At 39.1% G+C, this 23,531-nt stretch overlaps 1 protein-coding gene across 5 annotated transcripts in view; it reads right to left on the bottom strand.

Annotated features, from left to right (window-relative positions):
* Positions 1-284: 284 nt before the first annotated feature.
* The window catches only part of LOC129768438 (putative ferric-chelate reductase 1 homolog), a 111,729-nt gene continuing 88,482 nt past the window's right edge, over positions 285-23,531 (bottom strand). For 4 of the 5 annotated variants that reach the window (XM_055770097.1, XM_055770096.1, XM_055770099.1 and 1 more), the window contains 7 exons: positions 6,380-6,992; positions 6,163-6,316; positions 5,794-6,099; positions 5,506-5,732; positions 5,084-5,440; positions 1,144-1,275; positions 285-1,071 (listed from right to left, as the gene is read on the bottom strand). In XM_055770097.1, coding sequence (XP_055626072.1) covers positions 934-1,071; positions 1,144-1,275; positions 5,084-5,440; positions 5,506-5,732; positions 5,794-6,099; positions 6,163-6,316; positions 6,380-6,985 — 1,920 coding nt within the window. In that variant the 5' untranslated portion in view covers positions 6,986-6,992 and the 3' untranslated portion in view covers positions 285-933. The remainder of the gene's footprint in view (positions 1,072-1,143; positions 1,276-5,083; positions 5,441-5,505; positions 5,733-5,793; positions 6,100-6,162; positions 6,317-6,379; positions 6,993-23,531) is intronic. The other variant, XM_055770100.1, reaches the window with a different exon arrangement.

Below are 23,531 nucleotides of genomic sequence, written 5' to 3'. Positions count from 1 at the left end.
TGTATTTCGGCTCCGGTGACGCTAATACGAAAGTACCAAGAAATCTTGTCAGATCAAAAGCGGCCAACAAGCGGCTACAATAAAACAAGGCAGATTTACGTCAGTTGAGACAGTGTCATGTGTCTTAAATGAGCAGCAAGGATCCCCTGGATGTTTATTCAAAAAATATTAAGAAAGTGTAATGAAAATCCAACCAAGATGATCAAACGGATTGATATATAATAATTTTCCATTTTGCAGGACTAATTTCTCTTGTCTGTTCTGAAATATACGCATACATCAAATTTTGTTCACAGTATTTAATGGATGGCAACGTTTATTTTTCGGTTTTCCTGTTCGAAACGTTCATATAATTTTTTTCTTCTGTGTTCATTAACGACTCTATACACAAATAAGACATGTAATCGTTTCTTCTTTCTCAAAACATTCAATTAGTCTTGCTTACTGAGTTTCGTTGGTATGAAGAAATATCTTTAAAAAATTATCGATACAAACATTGATATCAAATTATGTCCTGGATGCCTTATCTCTATTATATGTATAAATACTGTTCGCTTAGAAAAACACGATGAACGGTTCACTTATACAAAAAGACAATATACTGTTATGTTTCTGTTATCTAAGCTCCTGGCTACAAATATTTTGTTTTATACAAACAAGAGACGGAAGAAAGTACTTTCTCGCAATCTATCTCGATTTAACAACTAATCCCTACCTCTGTTATATGTTTCTTACATCGTTATTGAACTATACACACTTATCTACAAAGAATCGTTGAAAAATGTACAAAAATAGACTCTTCCGGGCAAACTTTGACTCTGTCCGATTCTTAAGTGTTAAAGATTGTTTTCTGTCTATGAGAATGGAATGCAAATTGGTTCCAAAAACAAAATAATCCAAAGCAGATAGCACGGGTTCAACGATAAGTACCTCTCAATTCATGATCTGTTTCCTTATGCTCTCCACTGTGTCCTCGATGGGAGCCAACGCGGTGATGACCACTAGCGCAATGACGAAGCCCAGGATGATGAGAATGTAGAAGAACAGCATCACTTTCCGGAAGCCGGAGAACTAAAACGCAACGTAGTTAGGGGTTAAGCAAAACAACGAGACAAAACCGAGCTTTCGATGTGGAATACTTACGGCTGCATCCTGCTTGCGTTCGCCGGAACTCATCGAGTTACGCGATGGAGTCATGTCAGCCATCGGGAAAGACGTCACACGCTGACTGCGTCGTTCGCTTACGCAACCACCGATCTGAATCCAGGAAAGAATCTAATTAAATTGGTTTGAAGCGGTCTGCTCAAGCCGCAAGGAGCCATGGGCGGGTTAGTACGGAAACGGAAATTTTGTGAACCGTTGTTAGGTGCGAAGGTTTGTACAATGCTAATTCGTCACTGGGTGTGCTGTTTCTGGTATATTTACAAAACGACGAGGCACAAGTTCCACAGAGGGGTTAAATCAATTGGATATAATTAGGATTAGGAGAGAAAAACACGATCGAAATCATACAGAATATCGATTGCATACCGACACAAGTGTGGATACCCGTTATGTACATAATAATCCTAAACCTATCCTAAATTTATCGCCTGTATAACCCTAGAACCATTTAAGGGTTTGTTTTCATAAATTTCCCAAAGAAGAATCGGGATGAATGACAATTAAGAAAATCAAATCTAAACGAATACCTCTCCCTCTAAGTCAGCCATACTAAATCGTGCTATGAACAGTTTAAATAGAGAAAATATTACAATTTAATCTCCACCCTTTTTTAATTTACTGAACATTCTATTCGCGATGCTATACACTGCCGCTCTACGCATAGTTGTCCCACGTTACTTTTTGACAATATTCACTTTTCTTCATAAAACGTTTTCACAAAAAACTTATTGTTTGTTCCAAGCTTTTCAAAAAACAACATCAAGCTCGATGGTTCCATGTTGATATTCTATACATAACAGTCCCACCATGCATTTTTGAACCGTACTCTAGACAAAAACAGTCTTCGAAAAAGTTGTTACATATGATAGAGCGCTCATTTTCATGTTGTCAAAAATAGGGTGACCAAAATTTTTGATGAAATGAAAAATCTATCTTTCTATAGATAGAGATAAACTTAGTTCGAAAATGTTGTAGCTCCACTTATTTTAATCAACTTTGTAGAACAATGTTTTTGTCTATCTTTTAATATAATCGACCCTGAAAAAAAGTTTGTTCTACAAAGTTGGTTAAAATAACTGGGGCTACAACATTTTCAAACTATGGTTATCTCTATCTATGAAGATAAGAAAGTTAGATTTTTATTTCATCGAAAATTTTGGTTACCGTATTTTTGCAAACATGAAAATGAGCGCTCTATCATATGTAACAACTTTGTCAAAGACAAATTTTGTCTAGAGATTAACTGTCGAGCTCTAGTTGCTAATTTCCACTTAAATGTATCTCCTGGACCATTGTGCAATGGTGCAATTTTGTTCAGTGAAGACACCGCGTCGATTCTCATGCCGTCTGGTTGGGAGTGCTTCTGTTTTTTTCCACCGCATCATCGATGCATCTGTACTGGAGTGAGCGTTTCGTTTGCGATGTAAAGATTTGAGCGAAAATACCGCTTTGCTGGCCGAGCGAAGAGGTATAACAATCACTTTCGAGAGATGAAGGCTGTATAAGTGATGTGTGTTACTTATTGACCCAAAAACTTTTTTCCCACAGCTAGAAAACTGTTTTGAAAACAAACTATTGAAATCACAAATATCTGTAAATATGCTTGAAGCCCATCAACGTCAATATTGGTCTGCGGTTGAAGCATGTCGTCGGATGTCCGTGAAAGCACCTTAAATATAGTTCACGCCCTGGTCAACCTCAGTTTTTTGACGTAGAACTACATCTTTCAGGAAGGATGCCAAATCAGAAAACGGGTTACGTTTTTATGAAATAAAGTTAAAGTTAATAACTATTCTCACAGCGAATCGGAAATTCTCTAAGATTCATTTGATTTGCTATACCGTTCCAAATTCATATTTCGGACAGATTCATATTTCGGACACTCTTTATAAATAACTTGAAATGCTCAATGTCATGATGAGATAACTATGAAATTATTATCACGATTGATTGTTTAGAGTGAGTCTTTAGTTATATCATCAAGAAATTGAGAGTTTCAAATTATTTTTAAAGAGAGTCCGAAATATGAAGCTGTCCGAAATATGATTCAGAACGGTACATTGCAATTCCTCAATCTATGAACGGTTTAACGGTTTTCCTATACATTTGTTCTGCCGACTTGTGTGCATAACTTCTCGTACCGTCAATAACAAGCAACTAATACATTCGTTTCTGCTCGTTTTCTACTTCTTTGGTATAAAAACGAGTGGGTTATATCCATGATATAACCATAAGGTTGACGTGGGACTACCGTTGGCTTGTGTTGTATTGTTTCTATTGATTAAAATAATGAAACATTTTTCGAATTATACTGATTTCAACATATTTGCTGTGTAAGTAAAGAATTTGGACAAACGCCATGTAATGTAAGGCATCTTGGTTTTGATGGCTATGTTATGGAACACATTTCTTTGGGAACAAGAGTTCCCCCAACTTCATTGTATTTGCAATGCCAATTTCCCCAGGAAGCTCAATTTTGAAGTCTTTGTTGGGGCCCGTAAATCGGGCCAATCAAAACGAAGCAGTTAAGGCGTTCAGATAGCTTGACGTTTTACAGTTATCCAGTTGCTTATCTCAGAAAAAAAACCATTTTATTCATCGTGATAGATGGGTAGAAAAATTTCCTATCAATTGATGCAAACATCTTTCCGATCTATTAAAAAATGTTATAAGTATTCGAAATCTTTTATTTTTTCCTGCATGTTCTGTGTTCAGGTTTTTATTTTACCCCCATATATTCTGGTTAGTCACGTCAATAAGCCATTCGCTATTTGGAATCACACCACTTCTCGTTTGGTGGTCATCGAAGCGGCGAGCGTCGAGCGGAGTGGATTGTCTTTCTCAAGACAGGAGAAGAAGGAGTATGGGGTAGAGTTCTCAGGACTAGGGCGAATGAACTGAAGAAGCCTCCCCAAACAATTGTGTGGCGTGTAACCTTAACGTCATGGTGTCAGGTTGATGCAATGATTGCAATGCCAGAGACATCAGCGAGTGAGATATTTGGAACGAAGACATGTGATGACGCAAGACAAGGCAGAACAAGCGAGGTTCGTTGCTTCGCGTCAAAATCCGTTCGCAGCAAAATTAGTCAAAAACGGTAGCTTTTAATTAATAAAACCGTGATCTGTTTTCTGATTTAACACCCTTAATGAAAGACGTAGTCCTACGTCAAAACTAAGCTAACCACTCGGTCCCGAAAAACACCATTTGGAAAGCCTCGCTGCCGCTGTCATCTGGCCATCTGCCAGCATGACTGAAAATTGTAAATGACTAATTGGTAACTTTTTTTCAATCGATCAATTAATTTTCGTGAATTCAAGCATTGTTTCCGGGTTGAAAGTGACGTCAAAATGCAGCGCAATTCAATCCGGATGTGAAAAAGATATGCGAGTTGCGATTGTTATTGACACCGCTACCCTAACACACCCGATTTGGTTCGGATTTTCTGTTGCCGTTCTGAGTGTTCCTTGAAGCATTGTTTTTGGGAGCGTTGGAAGTGTAATTTTGCTGGAAGATATTGAAAACCTACAGTAAGTTCAGTATTTTAGTGTTGCTCCAGATAACGAGCAATCATCAGTACATATTAATTTTGAAAGTTAGTTCGAGAATGTTGGCTTTTTATTGCTTCGCGAAACGTTCGCGGCCCCTCACTCAGTGAAAGCATTAATCAATCGGTCCTTACCAGTGCTATCAGATGTTTGTACCAAAGAGTTTCGTTCTTGAATTTATACAATCTTTGTTTCTCGCTGGTTGTAGACCCATTTGAAGGATTGCTTACAAAAATTTCCAGAAAACCAATTGGAATAAATGACAGTTAAGAAATTCAAATCTAAACGAATTTCTCTCTCTCTCTCTCTAACCTCCAGCCCCTATAAAATCCTACAATAACACCACTCAACTCTAAGCACACCATACTTACGGAGAAGATTAAATGCATGAACACGTGGAACGCAACGAATGCGACCAGGATAAAGTCCAGCCACTCGGGCAGCTCGGCTTTCTGCAGTTTGACAGCGAAGAAAATGGCTACGATGCCAATGATATGGGCCAGATTGCCTCCTAGCCAGTGCAACCAGTTGAACAGGGGTCTCCGCTTGGTACCGGGATGTGGACGGAAGTAAGCGCCAATTGGTTGCAGGAAGCAGAGCACTGTCGTTACCACCCCCAGAATGGCATGTGGATTATCAACCTGGGACCAACCTCCGATTTCGACGAAAATAATCACAAAGCCCGCCATGGTAAGGGCCCAGGTGCAAATCATCAGGAACCTATGCCACTGAAAAAGGAAGGAAACCCATGTATTTACCCGAACCAAAGTTGAACCTATTTATTCCCACTCACAGCAAACCACTGATCCTTTCCACAGAGCTGACTTCCAACCCAGGTTTGACGGAAGTAGCGAGCCAACAGTATGCCCAACGAAGCTGTTCCAATCCAAGCCGTCAACATGAAAGCACCGTGTAAACGCAACAGCAGTTTAGAGGCTCCCTGAACCGCACCAACTTCGGCCAACACTTGTGGAACTCCTGATGCGGTACGACCAATATCGTGATAGGAAACATGGGTCGCTAGAATGTTTTCAACTGTTAGTTACGCTCGTGACATACGGCAAAGATCATTCGTAATTACAATCAGCCTTCGATCCGGTTGCCAGCAGTAAATGATACTTCTCCCTAATCAGATCGAATCTTTGTCCTTTCACGGTAGTCACAGGATCCCGCTCAACTTTACAGTGGATCACCCCATCGACGTACGATTTTTCCCTGAGTTGAATGAAGTTCTGAGCGATTCCCTGCCGAGATGCAGAATACGGGCCGGCGGAGGTCCAGGAAGTGTAAGCGTTCACCACTCCCTGCTCGGGTACGCATTCAATTACGGAATCGTCACCCATTTTGGCATCATTCGATAGACCCACGGCAATGTACGCTGGATTTTCTGCAAAACGAAATCATAACCAATTAATAAAGTTATCAGTTCTTCGTGAAAATTCCAACTTACTGTATCCAGATTTCATTTCGAATATGTACCGTTCGCCTTGTACAATGACGGCCGCGACGGCACGACAGTTACGCGTTTCAACACATCCTTCCGGAAATCCAAAGCAACCTTTGGTGCTGCCACAACCCTCGTAGATTGGATCGGTTGTGTCTGCCTGGAATTTGAATTGACAAATTATTTAGAACCATGAACCGTTCACTCACTCGAAGTCATTTACCACTGGAGTTGTGGGTGCCACATACGGTGGTACGGTCGTGGTTGTTGGTGCCCTGCGGGTTGTGGAAATCCCAACAACCGCCGGTGGACTCTGACCACTTTCAACAATCTTCACCGGTGTCGACTCAATCCCCACCCAAAATTTGTCGTAATCCTGCGCGATAGTTGCATTGAACACAATTTCCCCCTTAAAATCAGCCGGTGCAATCCACTCCAGAGCCAAATCCTTCTTGTGTGCGGTGTTAGTGTGGGTTGCGGTGTTGCCCTCTCCCCCACAGTTGATCAGCTTGATGGCGCCCTCATCGGTCAGTTCGAACTGACCGAGCACCTGGTTCGGTGGGAACCGGTTGCGAGCCTGGATCATGAAGCCCTTGAACACAACGCTGGCCGGGAAAGATTCGATTTCGACCTGCAGCATCTGACCGCTGGCGATGACCGACGTCACGGGTGTTATCCGGAACGGGGAAGCGGTTGTGAGCGGTGGGATTCCACCACCGTGGAAGGGAAGCATCGTGTCACACACACTTTCCGGGGCACCATTGGGCAGCGTGATGGAGGGACCAATCAGCACGCCGAGCACCACAGCAATGCTCAGCACAAGCCGCATGGTGAATCTGGAAGGAGGGAGAGAAAGTCGAATGTTATTGGTGTCATTGTTACTATGGTAAATCGTTGACTTATTTCAGTTTCTCTTTTCGGGAAATGAAATATAACTAAATATACATACAGCCATTCCATGCCAAACCGATATAGTGGTTCTTTATCGTGAAACATTAGATCCGTATTTTTTTATTTTTTTTTAGGGTGCCCATTTCCATTTTACAGTGGCTACACTTTTTCCCAAAAATGACTTTTTTCTAAAATTCATAGCTTTTGAACCACTGAACCGAATTAGATGATCGACATATTAAATTGAAACCAATAAGCTCTGAAAAGCGGGAGGATTGGATTCTAGTCGCATCTGTCTAGTCAAGTTTTGTCGTTGCGGTTTGTCTGAATATAATCCAACATGCGAAAAACGTCAACAACGAACCGTAATACACCGAAACATTTTTATATATGCTGATTTTTGTAATCACATGTTTATTTTGTTCAGAAAATTCCGACAACACGGAGGTTTTTCGTAGCCACATTGGTTGCGCGTTCGCTTACTAAGCGATCGATCGCGAGTTCAAAACTCAGAGCCCTCAATTGACCGTCTTTGCCTTATAATGGCCACGCAACAATCATCAGTGATGGAGATCGATTCACGGTCGGAGCTCTGACCTCTCTCAATCCATACAAGCTCTGCCTGCAACAAGAAACATCGGGATGTTATGCTATTAATAACACAACAATGATTATATCAACTGTCTCCGCTATCCGGAACAATGGTACAGAAGGAATACTCTCCCGCCTCAATTGCTACTGTGTAACTCATCATATGCAATGGTATAGAACAGATAAACCCAAACTGTGGCCGGGCCGCATGTAGCCTATCCCATTTTCATGAAATACAGATAGCAAATGCAGCGTCCGTTCTGAGAACGATGTGGATAAAGCGGATATTGCAATTTAAGCTCTACCTGTTCTCAATTTACTGAGTATAAACAAGCTATTCGTGATTTCACAACATTCACTAGCAAACAGACGGCAGCGAGGTTTTCCAAATGGCCTTTCTCAAGGTTCAGAGTTTAGTTTAGTTTTCCGAATTGGCCTTTTTCGAGACGAATGAACTGAGAAAATTTAAAGCCTCTATAATTCAAAACATGATCGAGTTACAGTCCCGCTAAAGCTAGCAGACAGCAGTCTTTCTCAATGCTGATGTCAGACACTGCTGCTCTGCTCGATACAAAGGAACAATGGAATATAAATATCGCAAACAGTGACGGAATTTTGTTTGGTGAAAACACCGCGTCGATTTTGATTCTATTTAGTGGATGCCCACCAGTGCTTCTGCATTTTTTCACCACATCATTTCTGTATCTGTACTGGGTGTAAGTTTAAAATATCGAAAACGAGAGCGCTATGTAAATACCACTTTGCCGGTTGAACGAAGTGGTATGATAATCACTTCAGAGTGATATACATGAGCGTTGTTTGTAACTTATTGACCTTTAGGCCTTTTTTTATATCTCAAAAACTGCTTTGAGAGTAATTTATTGAAATCAAAAGGAAATGATAAACTTTGGTGAAATCACAAGAATCTATAAATGTTGGTGAAATCACAAAAATTCTATGAAAATGTTTCAAAGCCCATCGAAGTTAAGATTGGCCAGCGATTGATGCATGTCGTAGGATTTCCGTGAAAGCACTATAAATATTGTGCTCGTTTTGGTTAATCTCAGTTTCTATTTGAAATCATGTTGAACGGATGTGCAAAATTTTCCGTCTCAAAATGCGAAGTAAGCATAGTGCAGAGCTCGCAAGGCAAATCAGAAAAGAAACATTAAACAAGACGTACCGCGTCGGTTTTCATATCGTTATGTGGAGATTGATTGTATATGATTGAATCACCCGTACGAATTGTTGATTTTATTCGTTATCCAATAGATAACAGTGGTGGGGGAACAACTTTGAAAACGCATCGAGCTGCACCGTATATTTTGCAAACTGAGTGGACGATGAGGACACAAAAAATCCACTGTATTGTTCTCGCGAGAACAAGAACGAATCATGAATCACCCATCTTCGACTGCCCCTATAAAAATACAATAATCAATCGGTCTCTTCAGGGCCACCAAATGTTTTTACTAAAGGGTTATTTCAAAAATTTCGGTGCATTCTAAAATAATTAAATTTAATTGCGAATTAGTTTTTAAAACTTTTTTTTTAAAGCCAAATTTGGAAAACTTAACTAAACACTCGATCTTGAGAAATGCCATCTGGTCACTAGCGACTTTGTCCGATCGATGAATAAGTTTTCGTGCATTCAAATATTGTTTCTGGGTTAAAAGTGACATCAGAGTGCAGCGCATTTCAAACCAAATGTGAAACAAGTACTTTTCAACGATGAGAGCTGCGTTTCGCGGTGGAAAATTGAAGGTGAAAATTTATAGCTGAGTCCTGAGTGTTGTTTTTGGGAGCGTTGGAAATGTAATTTAGCTAAGAGATACTAAACAATAACTTGAATATTCAGTTCAGTGTTTCTGTTTCGCTTTAGACTAGTGATTTCCAACCGGTGGGGAATTCCCCCTAGTGGGGAATTTGAACATTAAAAAGGGGGGAATTTTGCACATTTACTTCGCTTTGAAGATGACAATGATTAGCAAAAATTACCACAAAAACTTTATTGGATACGCTAAAATTTGCGATCCTCGGCGAACATTTCCAAATCTGAAATGTAATATTCAATTGATCAACTTCGCAATGTTTGAAAGACTTTCGTCAGTGAATGATGATGGAACAGACGACGAAACAGTACAGAAGACCATAAGAAGGAAATTGTACAGCTTGTACAGTTTCACTTGTTGTAAAAAGTCTTGCAAATACCTGTTATAAAAAGTTAAACTTGAAACATATTTTGCTTACATCAAAGAACAAATTTGGACATGGTTTGAAATGCCTTCCGACTGGCAGTGACAAAAGTTTCGGATCAATTTCAGAAAAACTCATCGATCTACATGATCGATTTTTATCCTGATATGCGGAATGAACGTTACGAGTGTTGTTGTCTTTTGCGTAGAATTTATGTGAATCTGGATTTCCTACAATGCTGCTGATGGGAGCAAAATACCGTAATAGAGTGGATATCGAAGACATGAGGTGTGCTTTTCGACAACGTTCTCAAAAATTAAGATTTTGACTGAAATCTGACTGAAATCTGATACTGACATGCCAAACTTTATATACCTTTTTTGTAATCAGATACAAGTATAACATCGAATTTGTTGCGAATATAAGTTGAAAACCGTTTGTATTCTCACATTACTTTACTGATATGCTACAGATTTTCTTAAAAAAAAACTGATAGGGGTGAAGCACTGGGTTTAATTTTCGTAAAGGGGGGAATTGAGCAAAAAAGGTTGAAAACCACTGCTTTAGACAGTGACACGTTAATTCTGAGCGTTAAGCTGAAAATGTGCTCAAATTTTATTGCTTTTATTTAGTTTTATTGCTTCGCGAAACGTTCGTGCCCCTGACTTCGCATTCATTCGATTCGCATCGATTCTCGACAGTGTTACCAAATATAAGTATTAAAAAGGTTCAGTCTTAAAATTTCTTTGATGTTTGTTTCTCGACGGTTATAATTTTGTAGTTCTACCTTAACAACGCGGACATCACCCATATTTATTTATTTTGTTTTGCAACCCACCACAACATGGCTAACACGTGTTTGCGAGCTCTTTGAAGAAAAGGTTGAGCACCACTAGTATCGAAGGAATACTCTTACGCCTAAATGGCTACTGTGTAATTTACAATTTCTGGATACGATAAACATGTAACATGTACACGATTAAATCCGGCTCATAATTCTATTGATCAAAGATATTGTATGTTTGAAGCAAAATTTCCTGCGATTCGTTAAAAATGTTTCAGAATACATTTGGTAACTTAGCTATGTCAAAAACGCGGGAGTATGAATGGTATAAGGCATTCAAAAACGGCTGAAAAGAGATGAACGATTCGTCACGTCAAGGACGATTATCCACCTCTTCAACTGATGAAAACATCAACAAAATAAAAGGGATGGTGCTCGGAAATCGTCATTTAAGTTTGTGAGAGCTAGCCAGTGAATAAAATATCTTTCACGAGCCTGTTCATCATATTTTGATGTAAGGCAAATGATTTTGGTTTGTCTAGTCGAAAATATGATCATGGTTTGCCCACTTTTTTGAATGCTCTAATTCAGCGCTCCTCTGTCAAATAAGGTATTCAAATGTTTCAAAACAAATAAATAAAACTTTTTTTTTTATGATTTACAGTAGTTTTATAGTATATTTTTACGGAATCACATGTTTTAAAGGATTATAAAATACACCTTCTATTTGTGTCAATGCGCCCCTCATTCGAGCTAACTTTTAATCGATCACCAGATGATTATTTGGCACGTATTCAGACCTTTTCTGGATTATAACACTTACAAATGTTGTAAACATCATGCTTGCACACCATTTGTATCAGATTTACATAACTAAGCCATTAAATTAACGCATTTTGATGAACTCAATTCTGATCATGAGTTATCCAATTCAATAATGTTGTTTTGTCTACACGATCTCTATGGCAACCGCTTGGCGCACTGCAGTTTGTTCATTGTGTCCTTCGTGCATAGCAGAAATAAAGTTTCTATATGTTGAGTGTGTTGAGGGTAACACTTTTAAAATGCCCAAGAAAAGGCAATATTCTGAAGAAAGCCTAAATTATGAATGGATCAAAATGATGACAGTAATGCAACATATACTTGAGAATTCGAATGTTTTCATTCAAAAATGGTGATTTCTAAAACCGGACAAACCATGATCATTTTTTGGACAAACCATGATCAGAGGTGGTCAAACCATGATCATAATTCCTCTTTAAGGAAAATCGTTAAAAAACATAAAAATTTGAATAATTTCAACACCATATGGTAGTATTAGCATCTAGAGACTTGGGGCTTTTCAACAAACCCAAACTCGTAACGATTATGTGTGATTTGCATGAAGAAAAATCGATTTGCATTTACTAGTTGCGTAAAAACACCTCAAATCGAACAAACCAAGATCATTTACCCTATTAGGCATGAGAAAAGTCGGAGCACGATTAGTGCCAATTGAGCTTAATTTTCTTCAAAAATTTCATCGCAATCATATGACTGAAGACATCCTTTAGGTTGTTGGGGTCATTTCCCAGTCTCCTTAATCTAATGAGGTTTGACTTTGGAATAATGAATAATTTTTATATGATCGATGCGTAAAAATATTACCAATCTATTAATGCATTAATGCAACATCCCTGGGATCTACCACAAAATGGTCGAACGCTTATAGTTTGAAATCATTTATTATTTTAATTATTAATTATTATCCAGCAATGGCTGAGAACCAACGTTCCATGCTTTATAACCATCCAAGTGTAGCCCTCCGATATCTGTAACTGAATCCATTGGATTTCTTCCCTTTTGGGTGTTTTTAGTCCTAGTTGATACTATTCGTGTCTGTGTTCAATTCTAATGCATTGGTACCTACAATCAAGAAACAAGAAATCGTAAGAGTAATAAAGGGGAACAAGAAAAAACACATTTTGTTTTTGAAAACTCACATTCCCGTTGAGAAAAATGTTTCATTTATCATCTAAATTTATATTATAGCCTTCAAAATAGGCCCCTTTTGAAGCAATTTACCTTTCCAGTTAACAGTCCAGTCATTGGTTAGAGAGCAATAATTTACAGCAACAAACAAATTATAAAATATTTTTGGTATATGATCATAAACACTAGTTTTTGAATGTTTTCTTTCTAAAATAGTACTTATATTAATGTTTTACAACTGTTTTTCATGCGAAATTTTCTTATCTTTTGTATGAAAGCAACATAATTGTTCTAAGTAGCATACTTTTCATAGTAGAGTCTGTTGAAGGCGAAAATTAGGCTCAAGAAAAGTTCAATAACTCAAACTCTCATATATGATCCTCTTTCACATCTTAACATGTTTCACTGTGTAACCTGATACCCTGTGTAAATGAGATTCAGTTCATTAGGAAACATGAGAAAGTTATTGTTAGAAAAACTCTTCCTGTAGAAGTGCCCTTCCTCCGATTTATGAATAACTTAGTGGTTATTGTATGAGCTATTCATATATTCTTTTGACGTGGGACTACGTCTAACCGGAGTATATGGGGGTGAAATGAAAACCTAAACACAGAACATGAAAATGTTTCCCTAACAAGGACGTCAAAATCAATTTGCCTGGGGGAATCCGCTTTGCAAATACATGCAAGTCGGGGGTATTTTTGTTCTCACCCAGCTGTGTTTCCACGGACATCAAAATCAGTGTACCTGGGGGGATCCGCTCTGCAAATACATGCAAAATCATTGTGCTTGAAGAATTCGTTATGCAAATACATGCAAGTCGGGGGTATTTTTGTTCTCACCCAGCTGTGTTTCCCTAACACGGACTTCAAAATCAATGTGCCTCGGGGAACCAACTTTGCCAATACAAACAAGTCGGGGGTATTTTTGCTCCCACCAAAAAGTGTCCCTAAGATGGATTTCAAAACAAAGACTGCTGAGAGAATCCGCTTTGCAAATACAGCAGAACCCCGTTTGTCCGCGAAATAGTCGGGCTAGGTCATCGCGTATAACAAAAATCGCGGATAACTTAATAAAAGACTAAAATTGAGATGCAAACACGAAAAAAAGATATTTTAGAATGAAAACTATATTTCATCAATACAGAAATTTTTGGACGATCCATCTGTAAGGTCATGTACATCAGTGATCAGATAATGTGAAAGTCATAACGAAAACAGAAGAGCAAAACCCTACCACTTACTGACAAATTTCGGGAAGGTTTATAGAATTACTACGGAACTCGCTTTCGCGGATAATTGTCTTTTCGCAGACCGGAATAAATTTTTCTAAATCGTACTTCTAAACTGAGAAGCCTGAGAAAATCGAAATTTCAGATACTTTCGCGGTTCAAGAACTACGTAAACATGAGAGATGCAATAATTTCAAAGGGAGATGTAAGATATAATGATCGTTTGACAATTCTTCCATTCACATATTTTGGTAGTCCTAGGTAGGTTTTATATCAAACGTAAAAGGACGGTCATCAGATTTACTTGTAACGAAAAACATAATCTATTACAATGCATGAATTGATCTTACATGGCAACTCTTCAAACTTTTTACTTACAAAGCTAATATGTTGAATTCAATTGAATTCGAGTATAGTTTCATTTAATCGATAATTTAATCAATACAATACAAATTCTTACTAAGACAATGGTAGTCCCACGTCAACCATGCGGTTATATCATAGATATAACCCACTAATTTTTGACGTAGGACTACGGCTTTCATTTCTATACTGGGGTGTAAAATCAAAGTTTCGAAAACGAAAGCGTTACGCCGGAGACCGAGATTTTGAGCGTTAATAGCTCCTAAACAACTGAACGAAATGGTATGATAAACACTTCATTCGAAAGATAAAATGTCTACGCGTTCTATACTTGTTACTTTTTGATCCAAAAACTTGTTTCAATAGTCTTAAAATTGCTGTCAAAACAGGCTATTGAAATCACCAATCGGTATATAAGCGAGCGGCGCTCGGAAATCCACTCAGTTCTAATTGAAGAGCGATTGGAGCATGTTGTCGCTGTTGTGGTGAAGCTCTTCGTTTATCATGAAAGCGCGGATGAACGGTGTCACCAAGAGCCTGTTTGTGCACCTTAGGCCAGACATGAATCCATCAGGAGGAGAGTGATGCCACAAACGGATCCCCGGGAAGATCTCGAAGCAGTCGCTACACACACACACACACACATACACGCGCGGAATTATTTCCGTTTGGATGCCATTCAGCATCGACATTCCCAACGCATGGCCGGTAACTCCGGTAACCCCTAATACTGAAACAAGCAACTTCAGCATCTTCGAAGGTTTTTGTCTTTGTTCACTCGGAAGGTATTCAGCATCGAAACGAATCGCAGCATGTAGAGCAACATTTTCGTAAACTTTTTGGAACTCTCGATGAACTTCAGTCGCCGTTTTCTTAGAATGACGAGTATAGAATATGTATGACACGTCCAAACATGAAATGTCCGCACAAACGAATAATTTGGGGAACTGACTCAAAAAACTATTCGCGGTGTTTCAGAATTTAAGCGCAAACTGCTGATTTTAAAGATAACTGATGATTGTCGGTTTTGCGATACATTGAGAAGTAAATATTTCTGCATATTTATGTGATGTACCCGTTGATAACACCCACAATCGAAATGAAATCGCATTTTATCATATACAAAATTTCTGACTTTATTTCTATCTTGACAAACCATAAACAACTTTCGGTGCTATGAAGAAAAACACTGGCAAAAGAATTGTGATTCAGGCCGTTTTGAACCATTATAATAAACAAGAAAACGGAAATGCCGATACCAATAATAATCACATACAAAACATGAACATTCATTCTACAATATCAGATCCAATCCAGGTGATTAACACCCCGATGAGAGATTTTCAAAAACATGTACCTCACATTTCACAGACATAAGAAAAGGGGTGGCTTTTCAATGCATTCAAAATCCCTGATAGCAAAAGTATCCCTGGTAAGTAAAAGGTGTGTCACATCAAATTGCATCACGGAAAAAACGCTGTAGAAATTTAATTTTTGGGAATTATATCTTCAGCTTTCGCTTATAATCAGATAAGAGTGTATAGATCACGTTGGCCATGCTTCACTGTCAATTTTTCGTAAATTTGGAAACATGTCGTCGAACGAAAAAGAGCGTCGTGAATTAATCCTGTACACTCATTTCGTGAATCCGGAGTTGTCACATTGGAACATCGGTAAGATGCTGGGAATCGTCCAATCCACGGTCAGCAGAGTACTAAAACGATACTTCGAGAACCTAACCATCGACCGGAAGGTGAAGAACGGCAAAAATGTATGCTCCGTTAGTGAAAAAGATCACAAGCGCGTAGTTAAGCAGTTTAGACGTGATCCGAGAAGTTCGGTCCGGGATGTCGCCAATAAGCTGAAGTTGTCAAGTTCATTCGTCCAGCGGACCATGCAGCGGGAGGGCCTGCGTACATACAAGGTTCAGAAGACTCCTAACCGCGACGAAAGGCAAACCATGGTGGGGAAGACGCGAGCCCGGAAGCTGTACACCGAAATGCTGACGAAGCCGCATTGCCTGGTAATGGACGACGAAACCTACGTCCAAGCGGACTTTCGTCAGCTGCCGGGCCTGTTGTTCTTCTCCGCAGAGGACAAATTCAGCGTTCCGGAGGAGATTCGCAAGCAGAAACTATCCAAGTTTGCCAAAAAGTACATGGTGTGGCAAGCGATCTGCTCTTGCGGAAAGCGGAGCGCCCCCCTTCGTGATGACCGGCACGGTAAACGGGCGCCTACAGAGTGCCTACAGAAGCGCTTACTACCACTATTGAAGCAGCACGAGGGCCCGACCATCTTCTGGCCGGATCTCGCTTCGTGCCACTATTCAAAGGACGTGTTGGAGTGGTACGAAGCCAACGGGGTCACCTTCGTGCCAAAGGAAATGAACCCGCCCAACGCGCCGGAGCTTCGCCCAATAGAGAAATATTGGGCGATTATGAAGCAGGCCCTCCGGAAGAACCCAAAAGTTGTCAAATCGGAGGCGGACTTCAAGAGAAAATGGATTTCTGTTCAAAAAAAACTACAACCTGACGTTGTACAGAACCTTATGGACGGGGTAAAGAGGAAGGTGCGAGCATACGGGCTTGGGCTCGAGGTATGAATAAAAAGAAAATGCCAAAAGTTGTCTAATAGTTTTTATTTTACTGTCTAAAATTTTCAAAAGGATCGATCTACTGGGCGAATTTCTACAGCGTTTTTTCCGTGATGCAATTTGATGTGACACACCCTTCACTGTAGGTAGGTGGTAAGTACTGATTTAATCTGAACAGTGAAGGAAGTATAAAAGGATAATCAACCTCCAGTGTTTTTCCGTTTCTCAAATAACAATCCATGTTAGAAAACGGTGAACAGATGAATGAATAAATGTTTCACTTTAATTGAATTTCGTTACGGATATGAATCAACCTCTCACTTCATGCATTTTCCGCTCTATGCTATAATGATACAGTTGTCCAATTAAATTACCTCGTTATGCCGTTCAACTATAAACTTCGGTTCTAGAATTAGAAAACTATATTAATTGATCTCTTCACTGATTCTGCGTAACGCTCTTAGCACCTGTGCACAACCTCACTCGTCAAATGGCAACTGTTTAACTCAACCCTCCAAACTCCAATCAAACGCCTTACGCACCAATTCCCTGAGTCATCGGAATCGCCGATCACATTCACTCCCGCACTTTTGCGTGACCCTGCCCGGCTCTGTACACAAACCAATCTTCCGCATCAAATCAATGCGAACCAAAAATAACAATATAACCATTTAACCTTAAAGCGGTTTAAAATTTACTGCCGAGTCACGATTGACTGGTTCTGGACGCTGACGATTACACGATCAAACAAAAACCCAAAACACACCTTTCTACTTACGAATACAGGTGACCAATTAGAAGCATAAATCAATGGAGGGAAAATGAACGTACGAAATAGGCGCAAAACGTTATTAGCCACCGCCACCGGTGTACCACTCTAGTAAATAACCATCACCGAGAGTGCCATCGGAGGATTACTGGGAAATTGTACCTACCGTGCGAAAACGAAAGGAAGCAACCAACGAAAAATAATGGAAAACTTTATGACCCAAGCATGTTTATATGTGTTTGTGCAAGAACTACACTCACAAAATGTTATGAAGGATACATCACGTAAAGGAGCAATGGAACCAGCAGCCCCATAGATTCCAAAAGGAGCACATACCAAAACGAACCCTTAATCCGCGCCTTGTCTGCCAACCGGGTGGAAATACTGAACTGAATTCAGGTCAAGGAGTTCGGAATAATTTAGTGGATTCTCGAAGTGAACTATGACCGCAATTTTGGTCTAGCTTTGCGACCAAATGAAAGCCAATCGTCGCCGCCCCCCAACAGGTTGACACGGTTTGCACGGAATGACGGTGGTATAATAACCGTTCGGTGAACGTCAGACACATTTATTTTCCGATTACTCTTTTACCTACGTGTTCAACCAAGGTCGATATTATGATAACACATAAACGGCAAGGTCTACCCGTAACGGATCATAGGAAAAATAGGAAAACCATGAGCGTTGTTCCACAAGGTGGTTTATAAACTTTTATAAAGGACGCAAAGGTGAAAATAACATGATTCTGATGCGGATATCATCATCGGGTCATCGGATATCAGCAAAACCTAAGCAGTAATGTAACTGAAATTCAGATCGATGATCCAATATGTCGTCAAGTGGTTTATAGAGAAAAAAGAATGTTCGATTCTCCGAGGAATTTCAACACAAAAAAATTGGGTTGTTCAATGCATTATTTATTTTTTGTAAATCGTCTGCTATGCCATTTTTTCCGAATTTACCATTTTTATAAAAATCGAACAACTGAATCGATTTTTAATCTGAAAGGTATGAAAGATATTTAAAAGGCATTTAAGCAATAAATGCATAAATGGCATTCCAAGGAATTGGAATCAACATTAACCCATTAACGACCAAGCTGTAAAAATTATTTGTTTGACGAAAGCCCCTGGATATTATTTGGATTATTGATGGTAAAGAAACCCCAATGTTCAAGAATTATTTTTGTCCCATTTCCCATTTTCTGGGAAATGACTGTTCGAAAAATCGAACATTGGCCGAAACCCGCACTTTTTTTTGCAAGCACAAATATACCGCGAACTGAAAATCAGTTCAATTAGCAAATAAAGGGTGTGTCACATCAAATTGCATCACGGAAAAAACGCTGTAGAAATTCGCCCAGTAGACCGATCCTTTTGAAAATTTTAGACAGTAAAATAAAAACTATTAAACAACTTTTGGCATTTTCTTTTTATTCATACCTCGAGCCCAAGCCCGTATGCTCGCACCTTCCTCTTTACCCCGTCCATAAGGTTCTGTACAACGTTAGGTTGTAGTTTTTTTTGAACAGAAATCCATTTTCTCTTGAAGTCCGCCTCCGATTTGACAACTTTTGGGTTCTTCCGGAGGGCCTGCTTCATAATCGCCCAATATTTCTCTATTGGGCGAAGCTCCGGCGCGTTGGGCGGGTTCGTTTCCTTTGGCACGAAGGTGACCCCGTTGGCTTCGTACCACTCCAACACGTCCTTTGAATAGTGGCACGAAGCGAGATCCGACCAGAAGATGGTCGGGCCCTCGTGCTGCTTCAATAGTGGTAGTAAGCGCTTCTGTAGGCACTCCTTAAGGTAAACCTGCCCGTTTACCGTGCCGGTCATCACGAAGGGGGCGCTCCGCTTTCCGCAAGAGCAGATCGCTTGCCACACCATGTACTTTTTGGCAAACTTGGATAGTTTCTGCTTGCGAATCTCCTCCGGAACGCTGAATTTGTCCTCTGCGGAGAAGAACAACAGGCCCGGCAGCTGACGAAAGTCCGCTTGGACGTAGGTTTCGTCGTCCATTACCAGGCAATGCGGCTTCGTCAGCATTTCGGTGTACAGCTTTCGGGCTCGCGTCTTCCCCACCATGTTTTGCCTTTCGTCGCGGTTAGGAGCCTTCTGAACCTTGTATCTACGCAGGCCCTCCCGCTGCTTGGTCCGCTGGACGAATGAACTTGACAAATTCAGCTTATTGGCGACATCCCGGACCGAACTTCTCGGATCACGTCTAAACTGCTTAACTACGCGCTTGTGATCTTTTTCACTGACGGAGCATCCATTTTTGCAGTTCTTCACCTTCCGGTCGATGGTTAGGTTCTCGAAGTATCGTTTTAGTACTCTGCTGACCGTGGATTGGACGATTCCCAGCATCTTACCGATGTCCCGATGTGACAACTCCGGATTCTCGAAATGAGTGCACAGGATTAATTCACGACGCTCTTTTTCGTTCGACGACATTTTTCCAAATTTACGAAAAATTGACAGTGAAGCATGGTCAACGTGATCTATACACTCTTATCTAATTATAAGCGAAAGCTGAAGATATAATTCCTAAAAACTAAATTTCTACAGCGTTTTTTCCGTGATGCAATTTGATGTGACACACCCTTTATACGGTATTCCCAAATGCATCAATTTTATATTCACGAACGAACAAGCACAGGAGGATAGAGGTCTCTAAGTATAAACCTGATGATGATGTGACATTTCTTATTTAATGTAATTTCAACTTATTACTGGCAGGCATATACTGTTGTTTTTATTGTTGGCCGTGGACAAATGTCTATGCTTAAGAATTATTTCTTTCTAAGTATCCATTTCACGAAAAAAAAACATTTTCCAATACCTGCAAAGTACCAATATGACGCGAAAAAACAATGGAATCGAGGATTGGGTGGTTATTATTCGGTCCGGCGAAAGAATATTCACATCAGCAATATCATTAAAATCCTCGTTATACTTACTGACCATTTCTTCCAGCTCCTACACACGAAATTCTACGGGCCACCATTACCTAAGGTTATTACGGACAAAAAATCATACAGATTTTCAATAATATTTACTGAATTAATAGATACTTGCAAACATCCACAAATGAGAATGCAAAAACAAATGAAAAAACGTCCGGCTTCCAAAGTAAATTAACTAAAACGCGCTGCAGAGGTTAGATGTTTTGGTATTAATTTATCAGGAAAAAATGTTCGTTATGGCCAACGTTCGATTTTTCGAACCCTCAATTTTTCCGGTTGTTATTTTCCTGTATGAGGCTCAATCGAACGATTTTTGCCTCATATTGCAATGTATGTTCTTTCATAAAAGTAATACATTAGAAAAGTTCACATAATTTTTTATTTTATTGGGTTTTTTAGTTGAAATTAAAAACACGTTCCAAACATACTTGCTTTAAATCGAATTTATTACCCAATAAAGTTATACAAAACTGAGTGAACTTGATAGTAAGTGGTAGCTAATATATTAAGCTATCTTTTGATGCAAAAACATTACCATATGGTAGCTTTGCAAAGACATGAAAAATTATCAAAGTTGCTGTTCGATTTTTCGAACGCTTGGCCTAAAATTGGTTAATAAATTTTAATTTTTCCAGAAATAGTTAGTTACTAGAAAATTTATTTCAGCCTTCCAAAAATATTATCCATACGACATTCCAACAATGTTCAGTATCTCGCGTTGATCACATTTCAGGCGTAGAACAGTATCTTCCTCATATCTAATTGTCAACTCCCGTATCTACCATCTAGGAAATTTGTACATCCCCAAGCCAGTGATATCCCGGAAAGACACACGTTCCGCCAATCCAAAATCTCTCTACCGCTGAACCGCGAAATTAATTCAGACCGTTAGATGCAGTGAAAACCGCCGCAGCAGTAAAAACAGAACGTGACCGAGATTGTTAACACACCGCTCACCGAATTCGGAACTATGCATTGTCTGCCAGTCATGGTAAACCATATGCCACATGCCATAAGTGCGTAGGGCAATGCGATTTCTTCGTGACTCTGCTGTTCGCACTCCGTACGAGTATGACGCATGAAATGGATTAAATCTCTGAGCCGAGTGTAATTAATCGATGGAAAATTAAGCGAAACCCGAAAGCCCGAAAAGGGTTAACAGTATGAACACGTGCATCTTTATACGGCCGAGCTGTGCCCAATTAGTTGAGGCAGCTGTGAATTGGTTGAAGATTGAGGCTAGCTCGATAGTTACTAGAACCGTTATGATTTAAGTGTGCTTATCACGATCGTAACATCACATTTATGGAAATAAGTTTTCATACGAATGATAAACGAGTTGTACACAATATATTGCGGTAAAATGTAATTCATATATTTTACTCCAAACGCAGAAGAACGAGAAGAATATGAAAAAATACAATCATTTCTCATATATATTTTCATTTCTCAATATATAATATATGCATTCGTTGTAATCCTGGGATCTGTGCTCCATGATATTCGAATAATGGACACCCCTTGCGTTAGTCCTACGTCTCTCCGGTTATGTCCCCGACATTACCCACCCGTATTTTATTTTTTTCGAGATGACACTAGATCTCGACGTTTCATGTAATTTTAAGACATTGGCATCAAGAAATTTTTTTACGAAAACCCCGATTTCCTTTAATAACTCAAACTTTGACCGCTTTGCGCCACTCTCCCTTAAGTCCGATTGAGCTAATATTTGGCATAGGGTGTTTTTTCGAGGTCGTGAACATTTTTTTGAGGTAACTTTTTGAAATTAGAGATGACCATTTTCATTGGCACCCTAATAAACATCATACAGTTCAGAGGGTTATGAAAAAACATTTTTATTATTTTTTTTTATTATAATGATACGACTTTAACCCCTTCCCGATATTTCCCAATTTAATACGTCGCACATCAAGTGATTTCACTTCTCTGCTGAGCGTTCTAGTGCCCTATGTTATGCAAGAATACCACGAGTGAGACTCGATGTTGTACGGGAAAGAAAAAAAGAAAAAAAATCAAAATGAAAATAATCCTTTATTTCCGAAAGAACGTATTCAAAATAATGTATTTTCATCAAAATCATTTATTTTTATAAAATCATATTTTATTGGAAAGCCCTTCCAATTTGACAAAGTTTGACGTATAGTGGTGCTGTTTCGAACTCACCAAAATGGAAATATAATTTTTTGAAAATTTATGAAATTTCAATACTTTCTGAAACCATTCAAGAAAAGTAATATGAGTTCTATTATCACATGCGATTCAACTCCAGAACGTCTGAATCAGCTGAATGCTTCCGAAATTCAGATGATCTCTGACCATAAAAAACAAATCCCTTCTGTTTCCCTAAAACTTTAAAAGATCGTTTGACACTAATTACACCAGAAGAATTGTTTCCGATAATATCCTAGAATTTTCACCTATTTTTAATAACCACTTGTATAAACAACATAAACACAAATGCACTTTTCATGAATGTTTTAAATCCATATTTAATATGGTCTTAAAATTGCATGAAAGGATGCATGAGTTTTATTGTTAACTCAAAAAACATATTTTGTCAAAACCCGACTTTTCAGGCGGAAAAACGACCGAGTGCCAAAAAAGACAATTTTTGATAAAAAAAATTTAACGGATAACAGTAAATCTCAATTCATGCAATTTTAAGACATTTAACATCAAACAATTTTTGTTAAGAATTCATGCTGGTGATTTTTCGGTGTTCGTAACACTAAAATTTTGACGTCTTTGCAAACAAAGTCCGATTGAGCTTAAATTTTGCAAAGGATATTTTTCGCGGGAATCAACATATTTCAGGAAGTCCCGTTCGAAAATTCGAGATGACCATTTTTATTGGTACTCTTGTGTTCATATACCGCTCCCCTAAACCCATCCAGTAACCAAACGGTCGTACCTTGGATCATAGACCCTTCTTGCTGTTTCTTTCTTTTATTTAGTTAAAGAACTGTTTATCTCCTCTGCTCCACGCAGCGAACAACGGCA

Source organism: Toxorhynchites rutilus, chromosome 2, assembly GCF_029784135.1.
Source record: "Toxorhynchites rutilus septentrionalis strain SRP chromosome 2, ASM2978413v1, whole genome shotgun sequence".
Lineage (NCBI taxonomy): Eukaryota > Metazoa > Arthropoda > Insecta > Diptera > Culicidae > Toxorhynchites > Toxorhynchites rutilus.
This window is presented reverse-complemented; position numbering and strand designations above follow the sequence as displayed.